This window comes from Aulonocara stuartgranti (assembly GCF_965226115.1).
Source record: "Aulonocara stuartgranti genome assembly, chromosome: 2".
NCBI lineage: Eukaryota > Metazoa > Chordata > Actinopteri > Cichliformes > Cichlidae > Aulonocara > Aulonocara stuartgranti.
In genome coordinates, this window is record NC_138940.1 from 27,811,043 (window position 1) to 27,825,318 (window position 14,276).

At 44.2% G+C, this 14,276-nt stretch overlaps 2 protein-coding genes across 3 annotated transcripts in view; one reads left to right on the plus strand and one right to left on the minus strand.

Annotated features, from left to right (window-relative positions):
- The window catches only part of frmpd3 (FERM and PDZ domain containing 3), a 49,362-nt gene that overhangs the window by 11,940 nt on the left and 23,146 nt on the right, over positions 1 to 14,276 (minus strand). The window contains exons 2-6 of one of the 2 annotated variants that reach the window (XM_082549938.1): positions 6,143 to 6,252; positions 5,878 to 6,032; positions 5,688 to 5,790; positions 5,344 to 5,389; positions 4,609 to 4,713 (exon numbers count right to left, since the gene is read on the minus strand). In XM_082549938.1, coding sequence (XP_082406064.1) covers positions 4,609 to 4,713; positions 5,344 to 5,389; positions 5,688 to 5,790; positions 5,878 to 6,032; positions 6,143 to 6,180 — 447 coding nt within the window. In that variant the 5' untranslated portion in view covers positions 6,181 to 6,252. Of the gene's footprint in view, positions 1 to 4,608; positions 4,714 to 5,343; positions 5,390 to 5,687; positions 5,791 to 5,877; positions 6,033 to 6,142; positions 6,253 to 14,276 lie in introns of those variants that run through there. The other variant, XM_082549939.1, reaches the window with a different exon arrangement.
- LOC309716272 (uncharacterized protein) lies at positions 2,423 to 3,381 on the plus strand. Its single transcript, XM_082549988.1, has 2 exons — positions 2,423 to 2,462; positions 2,618 to 3,381. Exon 2 carries the CDS (start codon positions 2,690 to 2,692, stop codon positions 3,338 to 3,340), a length of 651 nt encoding a protein of 216 aa, XP_082406114.1. The 5' UTR covers positions 2,423 to 2,462; positions 2,618 to 2,689; the 3' UTR covers positions 3,341 to 3,381.

The window sequence follows — 14,276 nt, forward strand, 5'->3', positions numbered from 1 at the left end:
TTTTCTTGTCTTGTTTCTCTCTCTCTCTCTCTCTCTCTCTCTCTGCCTGGGGCGTCTGTATCCAGTAAGGGTCCTAAGGCTAGACCCCCTATGCTAAGCAAGCCTACCGCAGACATGAGCGAGACAGATAAATATGAAGGCATGCCGGCTCGGACGTCGCCCGGATCAACAAGGTCCGCGTCAGGTGTTGAGGAACCAGGGCACCCTGACGAAAAGTGGGCTACTGGAACAAGAAGGCATCGGTGGGCAAGAGACGAAAACAGGGCGTTGTTGGAATGCTACTATGCAAGTAACCCCGGCGGAAGGGGCTACATGAATGGATTCTTCGATACCCAACATCCACAATGACGGCGAAACAACTAGTAGCTCAGTGTTCCAACATTCGAAAGAAGGGACTGCTCTCACAGCTAGAGATTGATGAGGTACAACACAAATGCTACGGCAAGGAGGAGTCAGGACGCCAGGTCAGGGGGGAGATATCATCACCCCCACCCGAGATTGGGTACATAGCCCCAAGTGCGATAGGAGAAGGATCGTTGAGTGCGAGAGGAACTGACCTGAAAAATAGGATCATGGCCAAGCTTGAAACCTGGATCCCGCGTAGCCGGTTACCAAGATTACGTGAAGTTCCCTCAGAAGGTCTGCTAGATGATGTTAATGCAGCACTACGGGCAATACCTACAACCACGATTACTGACACTAACAAGCTGATCTACAATACGGCAACAGTGATCAGTGAGATGCTTGGCTACAAGTTGAACAGCGACAAGGGGCAGTACCCTCCATGGAGAAGGAGGCTAGAGGGCAAGATCAAAGTAGCACGGAGGGAGGTTAGCCAACTAACGGAGTTGCAGAAAGGTGCGACAAATAAGGTGCCTAAGAAATACAGCAAGCTGTCCATACCTGAGGCCTTGGAAACTGCCAAGCAAAGACTCACAGCCTTGGCCAGCCGCTTGAGGAGGTACACCAGAGAGATAGAAGGCAGGAGAATAAACCAGCTGTTCTCCACAGAACCAGCAAAGGTGTACTCTCAGTGGCAAGGGAACAATAAGAGAACAGCACCACCAAGGCTGGAGACGGAGCAATACTGGAAGAGCATATGGGAGAAGGATGCAACCCATAACGGCAATGCTCAGTGGCTAGAGGATCTGAGGGCTGACCACAGCGACCTCCCTGAACAGGGTCCAGTAACCATCACAGTGGCAGATATCCAAGAAAGGGTCTCCAGTATGAAGAGTTGGACAGCACCAGGGCCCGACATGGTTCACGCCTACTGGCTGAAGAAGCTGACTGCACTCCACGAGCGTCTGGCAGCACAAATGAACCAGCTGCTAGTTAACGAGAGACACCCGGAATGGCTAACTGAAGGCCGGACGGTCCTGATCCCCAAGGACCCCAAGAAGGGACCGGTCCCCTCCAACTACCGACCAATAACCTGCCTCAGTACTACATGGAAGCTCCTGTCAGGCATCATATCGGCTAAGATGAACAGGCACATGGGTCAATACATGAGCGGGACACAGAAAGGAATTGGCAAGAATACCAGAGGCGCAAAACACCAGCTACTGGTAGACAGAACAATCAGCCGAGACTGCAAGACCAGACTGACCAACCTGTGCACTGCCTGGATTGATTACAAGAAGGCCTATGACTCAATGCCCCACAGCTGGATACTGGAATGCCTAGAATTGTACAAGATCAATGGGACCCTAAGAGCCTTCATCAGGAACTCAATGGGGATGTGGCGTACAACACTAGAGGCCAACTCCAAGCCCATAGCACAAGTCACCATCAAGTGCGGGATCTACCAAGGAGATGCTCTGTCCCCACTGCTGTTCTGCATAGGCCTGAACCCCCTCAGTGAGATCATTAACAAGACTGGCTACGGATACCGACTACAGAACGGAGCAGTTGTCAGCCACCTCCTGTACATGGATGACATCAAGCTGTATGCCAAGAGTGAACGAGACATCGATTCACTGATCCACACTACCAGGCTATACAGCAATGACATTGGAATGTCGTTCGGACTGGAGAAGTGTAGTCGGATGGTAACAAAGAGAGGGAAGGTAGTCAGAACTGAGGGGATTGAACTACCAGAAGGCAACATTGCAGACATAGAGGACAGTTACAAGTACTTGGGGATCCCACAGGCGAATGGGAACCATGAAGAGGCCGCTAGAAAAGCTGCAACCACCAAGTACCTGCAGAGGGTCAGGCAAGTCCTGAGGAGTCAGCTGAATGGTAAGAACAAGATCCGGGCCATCAACATGTACGCCCTGCCCGTGATCAGGTACCCTGCTGGGGTAATAGGCTGGCCAAAGGAGGAGATAGAAGCCACTGACATAAAGACAAGAAAGCTCCTTACCATGCATGGAGGGTTTCACCCCAAATCCAGCACCCTGAGGCTGTACGATAAGCGGAAGGAAGGGGGCCGGGGACTGGTGAGTGTCAGCACCACAGTCCAGGATGAGACAACGAACATCCAAGAATACATTAGGAAGATGGCCCCAACTGACCGAGTGCTCAGCAGAAACCCAAGAAAGAGGAGGGAGACGAGGAACCATCATGGAAGGACAGGCCCCTGCACGATATGTACCACCGGCAGATAGAGGAGGTGGCTGATATCCAGAAATCCTACCAGTGGCTGGACAAAGTTGGACTGAAAGACAGCACAGAGGCACTAATCATGGCAGCACAAGAACAAGCTCTGAGCACAAGATCCATAGAGGCTGGGGTCTATCACACCAGGCAAGACCCCAGGTGCAGGCTGTGTAAAGATGCCCCAGAGAAAATCCAGCACATAACAGCAGGGTGCAAGATGCTAGCAGGCAAGGCATACATGGAACGCCATAACCAAGTGGCCGGCATAGTGTACAGGAACATCTGTGCCGAGTATAACCTGGAAGTCCCGAGGTCAAAATGGGAGATGCCCCCAAGGGTGGTGGAGAATGACCGAGCTAAGATCCTGTGGGACTTCCAGATACAGACGGACAAAATGGTGGTGGCTAACCAACCGGACATAGTGGTGGTAGACAAACAGAAGAAGATGGCCGTAGTGATCGATGTAGCGGTTCCGAATGACAGCAATATCAGGAAGAAGGAACACGAGAAGCTGGAGAAATACCAAGGGCTCAGAGAAGAGCTCGAGAGGATGTGGAGGGTGAAGGTAACGGTGGTCCCCGTGGTAATCGGAGCACTAGGTGCGGTGACTCCCAAGCTAGGCGAGTGGCTCCAGCAGATCCCAGGAACAACATCGGAGATCTCTGTCCAGAAGAGCGCAGTCCTGGGAACAGCTAAGATACTGCGCAGGACCCTCAAGCTCCCAGGCCTCTGGTAGAGGACCCGAGCTTGAAGGATAAACCGCCCGCAGGGGCGTGCTGGGTGTTTTTATATATATATATATATATATATAATATATATATATATATATATTATATATATATATATATATATATATATATATATATATATATATATATATATATATATATATATATATATATATATATGACAAGGTTGGTAAGAAAATTAGTCAGGCATTGCTAGTCGCGGCAGAGAAATGTGGATTTTACTGCAACAGTATCTGTCTCACAAAAAGCATTTAGTTTAAGCGGAGAGCTGTGTCCGCAGCAGATGCCCAAGCAGTCTGTTTTCGGAGAACTTAAGTATTCAAAAGACTCAACAAGCTGTTCCTCCGTGCAGATTGGAAGAAACTGAAGTCTGAGTTACGAGTGAACAGATCTTCCTCCATACTGCAGCACTAAAGCCAGGGTGCACTGGTTAAGCGACTCAGATAAACAGGTCTATCGCTTCCCATTACAAGCCAACCACCTTTGTCCTTGCTGGTTTACAGTGATTTGGAACCAGTTTGACATATGCAAAGTCTGCCCAGAGAGGCAAATTACAACTCAACACTATTATGTCACTGTCCCTCTTTTTTGCTGACACTGTAAGTCTATAGCAGATAGTAAAATCGATACTGAAAAAAGCCTTTATTCAAAGATCAGTGATTTGGTGGTCCGTGCACCAAACAATTGTATTCTCTGTCTTCTTTGATTAACTTAACACAAAAGGAAAATAAAATTTTGTCCGATTTTTTTAATTTATTGATTATCTGTTTCCCGCTATGTTTTTGCTTTCACCTTATTTATTGCGTGGGCTAATGTTCCCTAAATGTGTTCTTGATTGACATGTTGCTGGGGACTGTACAGAAATGCTTTTATTACTGGAGCATTTTGTTGGAAATGGAGGTGTTATCTGTAGCGTGTGGATGTTGATTAGTAGAGTGAGATTTTGGGAGGTTTACCATATGCAGCTGAGTTGAAAGGTTGGACTATAATGGTCAAAAAAACAAATGAAGTCATATTGTGATTGTTTACATGGCTTTGAAAAGAGGGAGGCTACAGGTTGTTTTTTTTTCAATGCCTCAGCCTCTTTCTCACTACACACACAAACAGGATGATTGAACATCCTAAAAGGATGGTGAGAGGATGCTTAAGGATTTCTGAAAGCATTTGTGGCTGCTGATCAAACCAAGAGAAATGCACAGGAGGTCTGTGTTTGCGCGCGTGTGCATGACGTAGAGACGCGACAAGTTGAACTTACTGAGTCCGGGTCGCTGATGGACACTTGCTCTGAGAAGCGCACTTTGGGCGGGTTTGTTCGCAGGCGGGCCTTTTTGGCTGCACTTATGAAGGCAGATTTAGGTGACTGAGGATGAGAAGAGAGTGGGAGAGGAACTCAGCTTAGAGGATGAGACATAAATGAAAGAAAAGCCCCCCCGACTGCTGGTGCTAAAGAGACATATTGGAGAGCAGGCTAATGCTACTGCAATGCGACAACTGGATAAGTGCAAACTTTTAACATTAGCCTTACCCCATTTTCAGTATTTAAAACTGGTTGTTTTTTTAACTAAATAAAATTTTTTAACACTTAGTATTATCAGTACATGGATAATGAGCTTTCATGCGCTTTCATAATGTCAGGGTTTCACCATCTAACAATGTCCAGTTTAGTCAGATGGTTAGTGGTGCTTTTCCTTTTTCTCTGTATTTATCTGTGCATACACAGAAGAGTCTTTATTTAATAAGGTCTCATGTAGGTGCTAATATGCTCACTTAGAGTTCTTCTGAGGGGTGACCAGAAAAAGAAATCACTCTAGCGTGTAAAGCATGGCAGCGAATACTAATGTGTGCCTGCACTGCATTGGTGTGTACTATTATGAGGGAGAACTGTATAGATTCAGGCTGAAAGTGGAAGTGTTTATTATTGACTGATGAGAAGTAAGAGAAATCCTGAAGGACAGGAACAGGAAAGAAAGCGATTTTCCCAGCTTACTACCTGATGGGGCTGCAGCACAGTGAGAACTATCGTGTCTTTGCAGCGTCTATGGAACAACAGAGAATGGAGTGGGTTAGAAAATGCCAAGGACTGCACGGTATTTGGAGGCCCCCAGTTTATAGCTGCCGTCTCCTTTGCCGTTCTTCAGCTGCAAAAGTGACTGACTCATCCGCAGGTTTGGGTTGATGTAACGCATCGCCAGCAATAAGAAACACTTTGTTCCTTTTCACACTCACCACTTTTACTCCCCTTCACCTGCGCTGCTGATCACCTGCCCCCGATGCCACCCCCTCCTCCCTCCTCCCTCCACCCCCCCTCCCTCCTGGGACAGTAAAGGATGTTACCTTACAAGGTCTATGACTCTCTCTCGGGGCGCGTCGCTCACCGTCTCCTCGTTAATAGCCAAGATCTGGTCTCCGGGAAGAAGCTTGCCAAAGGAGGGGCCGTCTGCAAATGAAACGGGATACCATATGCATGCAGCATAGAGAAACCTGAAATCTGAATGCTGGCTTTCTCACATACATGAACACTAACCAGCAGAGACGGAGCGTACAATGACAGGTCTCTGGCTGCCTGCAATGAAGCCGAAGCCTTGAGTCGGGTGGCGCTGGATGGTGACCTGTCGAGCGGAGGCAGGACTTAGGGTACCACTGTCCATACCATCCTGGCTCTCCTCTAACATTGCAGTGCTATATAGAACACAGATATTCAGATATAAAAAGGGGCAAGTGCACACAGAGACAGTGATGAATGTGCATTTTGTTTTGAGAAAAACTAGTGCGAAAAAAGCACCATGTACCTGCGTGCGTTCGTGTGTCCATCCTGGACCTTGGCCATCCCCTGAGAGGACGGGGCAGCATGGGACAGGTTTGCACTGCAAAGGCTGCTTTCTGTTTGGCAATCATTCACCTGCTCAAAAGAAGGGGAACAAGGGGGGTGGGGGGGGGGGGGATGTGAGAAACTGAAATAAAAATTTTCCTGGTTTGACAGCAGCAAAAATACTATTTTGTTGTTGTTGTTGTTTTAATGTGCTGAGTTTATCTAAGCACATCTTGGAACACTGCTACAGGGAAAAATAAAATCATAAATGTGAAGCTGAAAAATGTAACACTCAAGATTACAATCCCAGACATCTTCAACAGCTGACAAGTTGCATTTGGCTTTGGTTAAGGTTGTTTGTTGTACCGAGTGAGTGTGCGGGATGCAGGTAAAAATGTAGGCGGTAAAATATATTTGTTAAAAGTACCTGCCCTTTGAAGCACACCTTCAGGAAAGCTGCACTTATCAAGGAACAGTAACATAATGCACACACAGGATGAAACACATTAAGGTCTCTGATTCTGCCAGTTTCTGCAAGTGTGGACCAAACTACTCCCGTGAACCACACATGCTCTTTTGCAGATGCCTGTGTGGGAGGCAGCGAAAGCAAGATTACTGAAAGACTGAGTGTGAATGTAGCATGTGGGTTTCTGTGTTTGTAGCAGAAAAAATGGAAATTATTGTGCGAGGGATAGAGAGCCAGATATTTATGCTCATATCTGTGATCTAGGACTCTGATGACTGCTGGCTAAAGAGAGAGAGAGAGAGAGAGAGAGACGCTGATTGTAATGTTAATGCTGCAGATGGCCCAAAACAGAAAGAGCATGACAGCACTGCTCAGGATTATTATGCAGGGGTACTGTTGAGAGCAAATACCTTTCTGAGTGCCACAGGCAGAGAACAAACTGTCAGTAGTCACATTAGTCAATAGTCCAGATTCATATTCCTGTCACTTGTTGTTTCTGATAACAGTGGCTTATGAGGGAGCACGGCTCATTTGCAGTTCCATTGATGCATTGCTGATCTCTACCTTGTGTCATGGTATCAGATGAGAGTAGATGTATCATAGATAGGCTTCATATTGTGCTCGGTCCATGACTAACAATCCATTACGCTGCATGTGCTTTGAATTTCAATTATGCTAATAATTTAAAAAGATTAGATTCATATAAAAAAATTTCTGTCTTCGACATTCAGCTGACTTATGAGGGATCATCCGTCTGTATCAAAGGTGCACGGCGGTGACAAATGACGCTGCACCAGCTGGTTCTGCTTCCAACAGAAGATTACCCATTTTTGATTGAGATCGGTTATTTTCTCATTTGACTTTGGCAGTGGATTCTGATGGTGCACTTCTTCCCCCAGTTATTCTTCTTTTCTCTGTCCCTCTAACATTTCACAGCTTCTTTCTTCACTTACCAGAAGGATACCCATTCTTATGAATCCTGACAGGCTGTTTCTCAGGTATGTGTGTCACTGCAAACACCTCCAGTGCAGTGAAAGGCAAGATCTGTGAACTAAGCAGGGAAACAATGGCCTGCACTTGTACATTTGTTGTAGAAGAGTCTATGCTGTAGCTAAAATTGCTCATTTCCAGCGATAACTTTATTATACAACTGCAGGTAACCGCTATGAACTCAGGGACAAAGGAATACATTCTCTTCTATCTGGTTTTCAGCCGATGGCTTTGAGAATACCACACAGATTTTACAGCTTTAGATTCCTCATTTAATTCAGAGATTAGTTTTGGTATTCAAAAGTATTGAGGAAAAAAACAGGACAGAGCAGAAGCGGAGAGATGAAGGTAGCCAGCGGACACTGAAGCTTGCACATCTGCAAAGATAAACAGCTATTCAGCAGAGGGGCCAACCTTTTAGAGAAGACACCGAGGAATTCTGTCAAGAAATGATCCCCAAGGGCATCGCCAAGCCTGTACGTTGCTATGACTACAGCTCTCAGTAGCTTGTTGAAGCTCGACCGGATGGAGGGATAGTGGGTGGATAAGAATAGCGATCTGGCCACTACAAGATATAGAAAGGGCTAGCTAGACGCTCTCTCATCACCCTGCAGTCACTGTGGCTAGATGCCAACACTTCCTCAGGCCCCTTGAGGTCAAGGCATCATATACCTGACCCTCCTCAGTGCCGCAGTCTGCAGCTGTCTCCTAGGCCTCAGGGTGTAGGAAAAAGGATCTTTTTACTTATCATCTTTCCAGGTCTGCACCCTAACAGACCTATCAGTAGTTTAGAGAGATGCTGTATTTCATAATGCTTAGTAGTTCCGAAGTAATGTCAAAACTGGCAACACTACACCAACCAGTCAGGCAGTCTCTCAACATTCAGTGCAGTCCATCTACATTAGGATAAAATCTAAATTAAGTTTGTTGTGCCGTGTTCCTCTTTCTCTTTCTTTCAATTCAATATTTCAATTTGTATTTGTTGTTGTTTTATCCATAATGTGTCTGTCCAGCTACCAGGTCTTGCCTGGCTTATATCAAACTTTTGCCCTTTTAGTATGAACCAATAAAAAGGTCTTAAAATCGATTTCAATAGAACACTCTACATGCACACTCTTTTTGGTCCTCATTAAAACAAAGCAGCAGAGTTTTATGCACTGTAGTTGACCTGTGGCTGTTTCTTAGTAAGATGAGAGAGGGGAACATTACAGTAGTCTGGGAAGATTGCAAGTTTGAGACTGGGAATTATAGCTGAGATACATGACACACACACACACACATATATATATATATATATATATATATATATATATATATATATATATATATATATATATATATATATATATATATATATATGTATAGAGGGAAGGTAGTCAGAACTGAGGGGATTGAACTACCAGAAGGCAACATTGCAGACATAGAGGACAGTTACAAGTACCTGGGGATCCCGCAGGCAAATGGGAACCATGAAGAGGCCGCTAGAAAGGCTGCAACCACCAAGTACCTGCAGAGGGTCAGGCAAGTCCTGAGGAGTCAGCTGAATGGTAAGAACAAGATCCGGGCCATCAACACGTACGCCCTGCCCGTGATCAGGTACCCTGCTGGGGTAATAGGCTGGCCAAAGGAGGAGATAGAAGCCACTGACATAAAGACAAGAAAGCTCCTTACCATGCATGGAGGGTTTCACCCCAAGTCCAGCACCCTGAGGCTGTACGATAAGCGGAAGGAAGGGGGCCGGGGACTGGTGAGTGTCAGCACCACAGTCCAGGATGAGACAAGGAACATCCAAGAATACATTGGGAAGATGGCCCCAACTGACCGAGTGCTCAGTGAATACCTCAGGCAGCAGAAACCCAAGAAAGAGGAGGGAGACGAGGAACCATCATGGAAGGACAGGCCCCTGCACGGTATGTACCACCGGCAGATAGAGGAGGTGGCTGATATCCAGAAATCCTACCAGTGGCTGATATCCAGAAATCCTACCAGTGGCTGGACAAAGTTGGACTGAAAGACAGCACAGAGGCACTAATCATGGCAGCACAAGAACAAGCTCTGAGTACAAGATCCATAGAGGCTGGGGTCTATCACACCAGGCAAGACCCCAGGTGCAGGCTGTGTAAAGATGCCCCAGAGACAATCCAGCACATAACAGCAGGGTGCAAGATGCTAGCAGGCAAGGCATACATGGAACGCCATAACCAAGTGGCCGGCATAGTGTACAGGAACATCTGTGCCGAGTATAACCTAGAAGTCCCGAGGTCAAAATGGGAGATGCCCCCAAGGGTGGTGGAGAATGACCGAGCTAAGATCCTGTGGGACTTCCAGATACAGACGGACAAAATGGTGGTGGTAGACAAACAGAAGAAGACGGCCGTAGTGATCGATGTAGCGGTTCCGAATGACAGCAATATCAGGAAGAAGGAACACGAGAAGCTGGAGAAATACCAAGGGCTCAGAGAAGAGCTCGAGAGGATGTGGAGGGTGAAGGTAACGGTGGTCCCCGTGGTAATCGGAGCACTAGGTGCGGTGACTCCCAAGCTAGGCGAGTGGCTCCAGCAGATCCCGGGAACAACATCGGAGATCTCTGTCCAGAAGAGCGCAGTCCTGGGAACAGCTAAGATACTGCGCAGGACCCTCAAGCTCCCAGGCCTCTGGTAGAGGACCCGAGCTTGAAGGATAAACCGCCCGCAGGGGCGCGCTGGGTGTTTTTTATATATATATATATATATATATATATATATATATATATATATATTTGCCACATATAATTACATAAATGAAGCACGTTCAAAAGCACTTTAAATGTTATGGGTTTTGAATAGCATTTTTACAATGGGAATGATGCAGCAATAGCTACCACGGGAACATTTACATTATGATAACCCAAATTACCATCAAAGAATATATGAAGGGCATTGTAGACATCATAAAGAGAAATGCTCCTGTTCAGCGAAATTAGACATACCACTGAGAACTATCGAGGAGAGTTTAAATATGTTGTCTCTCCTGTAGCTGTCCACTTTCCTGTCCACTTAAAGTCCCTGCTGCCAACTTGCATTTGCTTAGTTTGCTCAGATGTTTCTGGTTTTTAACTTTCAGCTCAATTTATTGTCTGGATTGCTCCCAAACCGTCCAGCGGACGTTGTCTGTCCTTGTTAAACGCACTCAGCATTATCTAGGGCTAGGAAAGGATAATGCAGATACTCAATAACTAAATTCATTGTGCCTGTATGTCTGTCTAAGGACATATCCAGATCGGCCAATAGCATATTCTGGGAGCCTGAAAGATAAGTGGTGGAAAAGAGCAAATTTAGCTGAAATATCATTTTACATCACATGTCAGAACACGCAGACACAAAGGACATATATAAACTATACAACTTTGATAATGAAAGAAATGTCTTGCATGGCAACGTTATCAATTTGACTGTTTGTTGTGAATATTGCAGAACAATAGTCAAATAGCAAAACAGGCCATGGAGCTTTTTTCATGCATGAATCAATGAATGCAACGTTTTTTCTGCTTGTGCAACGTTATTTAAACTGAGTGTTAGTTTAGGCTATTCCCACATGCGGTAGTTGCGGCTTATCCTTTTGGATGCGGCATCTCAAATGTTGATTCTTAATTACAATTTAATTATTATATTAATTACAGAATCAAAGAGTCAATTTCAGCAACAATTGGCATGACACTTACCCATGGCACTTTGATTTATCTGGCTACTTACCATTAATGCTTGAGGAATTTTCACTTATTTTACTGTTACACTAATTGTTAATCACTCTGATTAACTGAGTCTGCTAAACACTTGGAATATAACTTATAATATGAATCAGAGATGGAATCACAATCAGAAACTTGGGAGTTGTGCAGCACTAATTGGAAAGTGAGGACTGTTGTAAGGAGCTGAGTGTTATTGGATCACTGCCTTGAGAAGTCAGACAATACGTGTGTAGTATCACAGTGATTATTTGTGACTGATGGACAGGCCAAGCTTATGTTTTGTAGCTAAAGAATACATATTAGACTGTAAGGCATCAGCAATGGCATTTAGAGAAATTAGAGTTGGTTACACTGGTTTGGTTTATTAATAGGGTCCTTGCTAGCAAGCAGTAGTACATTAACAGAATGTTAATAAAGCACTGTAGGGCTGTAGAGTGGGATCATGTTAATAATCCATTACAATTTGCCTCACATCCACCAAGGCCTTCAAGGTCAACTTAAAGATTATTATTATCTAATACTGGTCAAAAATGGACAAACGGTGTAGAAACTGACTCTTACCAGCATCGTGTGTACTGTCAACATATAAAAAATACTATATAAAAATGTAAATGATCATGTCAGGGCCACTGGATTGGTCTCAAGGTCATATAATAATCATATACAGAGCTATTTAAAATTATGTTTCTTACTTCCATTGTTTTGTATTGTTTATGGGGATTGTAAATATCATATTATATTATTATGACTTTGCTATGTAACTATTTGAATACATGTCAGTTTTAATGCATGTTCACAAGTATAATTTGGTTTAGAAAACAAAATAAATATGCCATCAAAGCATTTTTTCAATTGATATATCTATTATTAAATATTTAAATGAATTGAGTAAACAATGAAATGAATGTTACAAATGCACTATAACCACAAAAATAAAAATAGAATAAAAAAAGAAAAAACACAATGTACAATACTGTTCTCTTAAAAGTAAATATGCTCAGAGAGAGTGAGCTGCCATAGTGGAGGTTTGCTCTCGCTGAGTGCTTCTTGTTATATGTTTGCTTTGGTCAAAGAAATTGAGATGTGATTCCAGTATAACACAAAGTCAGGTCTGCCGATGGAGCCCTTTTCTATTCACAGTTGAGAGGAGGTTAACAGTGTGCACCTGTCACAGGTGTGAAAGAGTCTGGAGTCAGTGTGGTGAATGTTATGATGACTGCAACATCATCTGTGAAGAGAAGGGGGCACTAGGGGTGGACCTGCCTCTTCTGGTGTTCTTGGTTGAATGCCAGTCAAGCACAAGTCCCACTTAAAGACAGTGGTCCCTGATGCCATCATAAAGTCTGTCTGTGTCAGTTTAGACAGAAACATGCCCTCTGGAGGTCGTTTCTTTAGGCCTCCGGCAGTGCTCTTCCTGTTCCTCCTCACAGAAACGAGCAGCTACTTCTGTCCAGCTCTCCTTGTGTAAGAGCCCCTCTTCTGTTATCTCCTCCACACTCTTGAGAATGTGCTGGGAGACAAGGCAAACCTTCTCATGACACCAAGTATGGCTGTGCCCTTCTGGATGAGCAGCCCGAATAGGCAGCAGATATAGTGACATGGCACTAGCAAAAAGTGAAACTAGAGAGAAATCATTCAGGAGAGATGAGGAGACAGCTATGGTCTGCAGCCACCACCTGCAAAACCATTTCCTTTTTGAAGGATTGTTATGCTGTTGCCTCTCCGGTGGACCAAAACTGCTAAAATGGTTTATGTCTCCTAACTGGACAGGATGATATCCCTCTATTTTAACTTAAGTGCCCACATTTTTTTTTTTTTTTTTTTGAGCAGTGGATTTAAAGTGCATAGTGATACTACTAGTTCAATCGCAGACATCCTCTGTCAACCAAAGTTCAGCCAACAGTCTTGCCAACATTTTGTATCATATGTAGCAAATCCTTGATTCTGGAGAAATCCTGTTAGGATTATGAAAGAGGCGACACAATAATCTCCTCAGTGTACTGTGAAATGAGCCTTCCCAGACAAAGATACTTTTTCTGTCACATGTTTGGCCTCTAGGAAATGTCAAACAGGAAAGTCATTTTGACATATCAGCAGCCATTGTCTTTAATCTGTTTTCAGTTGCAGGCTGCGATAAAACGTTCACTAAATATTTATGTTGTTTTGTTTTTTGTTTTTACAAAAGATTTTAGAATTTCTCATTTGCGATACACAGACAGACCTTTGCACCAAGAGAGCCAATCAAATGAAGCCATCGGCACTGGGCCTAATCCCTTCTGTCAATGCAGTCCGCCTGAGCCAGACGTGCAGAAATCCAACTGGGGAATACGACCCAATCCATTCTGCAGGGAAAGTGAAGGCTGATATGAAATTCTGTCCTGGACATTCTTTGCGATAAACTTTTCATTGTGTATTTTATCTGTAGGATTGAATCATTTAAAACCTTTTTTAGTCCCCTGGCTAAAATTGGAAGTAGATTGCACACTGCTTTTCTTCCTTAATCTTGCAAGTTCCTTCCTTCCTGTCCTTCAGTAAAACTGTGCAGTTTCATCCAGTCTGTCAAAAGAAACATATCCAAACACTTCTGTGACACACACACACGTGTGTGTGTGTGTGTGTGTGTGTGTGTGTGTGTGTATATATATGTATATATATATATATATATATATATATATATATATATATATATATATATATATATATATATATATATATTCATTCATTTTAAATAGCAATAACTACAGTGGCCCTGAGAGGCCAAACGGACTGCAACTTAAGAAAACACCAGCAATAAGAAAAACGCCGCAAAAGCACACAAAAAACGACGGAAATAGGAAGAAACAAAACACAAATAGGAAAAGCGACACCGGAAATAGGAAAAAAGAAAACAGAAATAGGGAAAAAAAGATTTCCAAAAGCACAAGGGAAGTG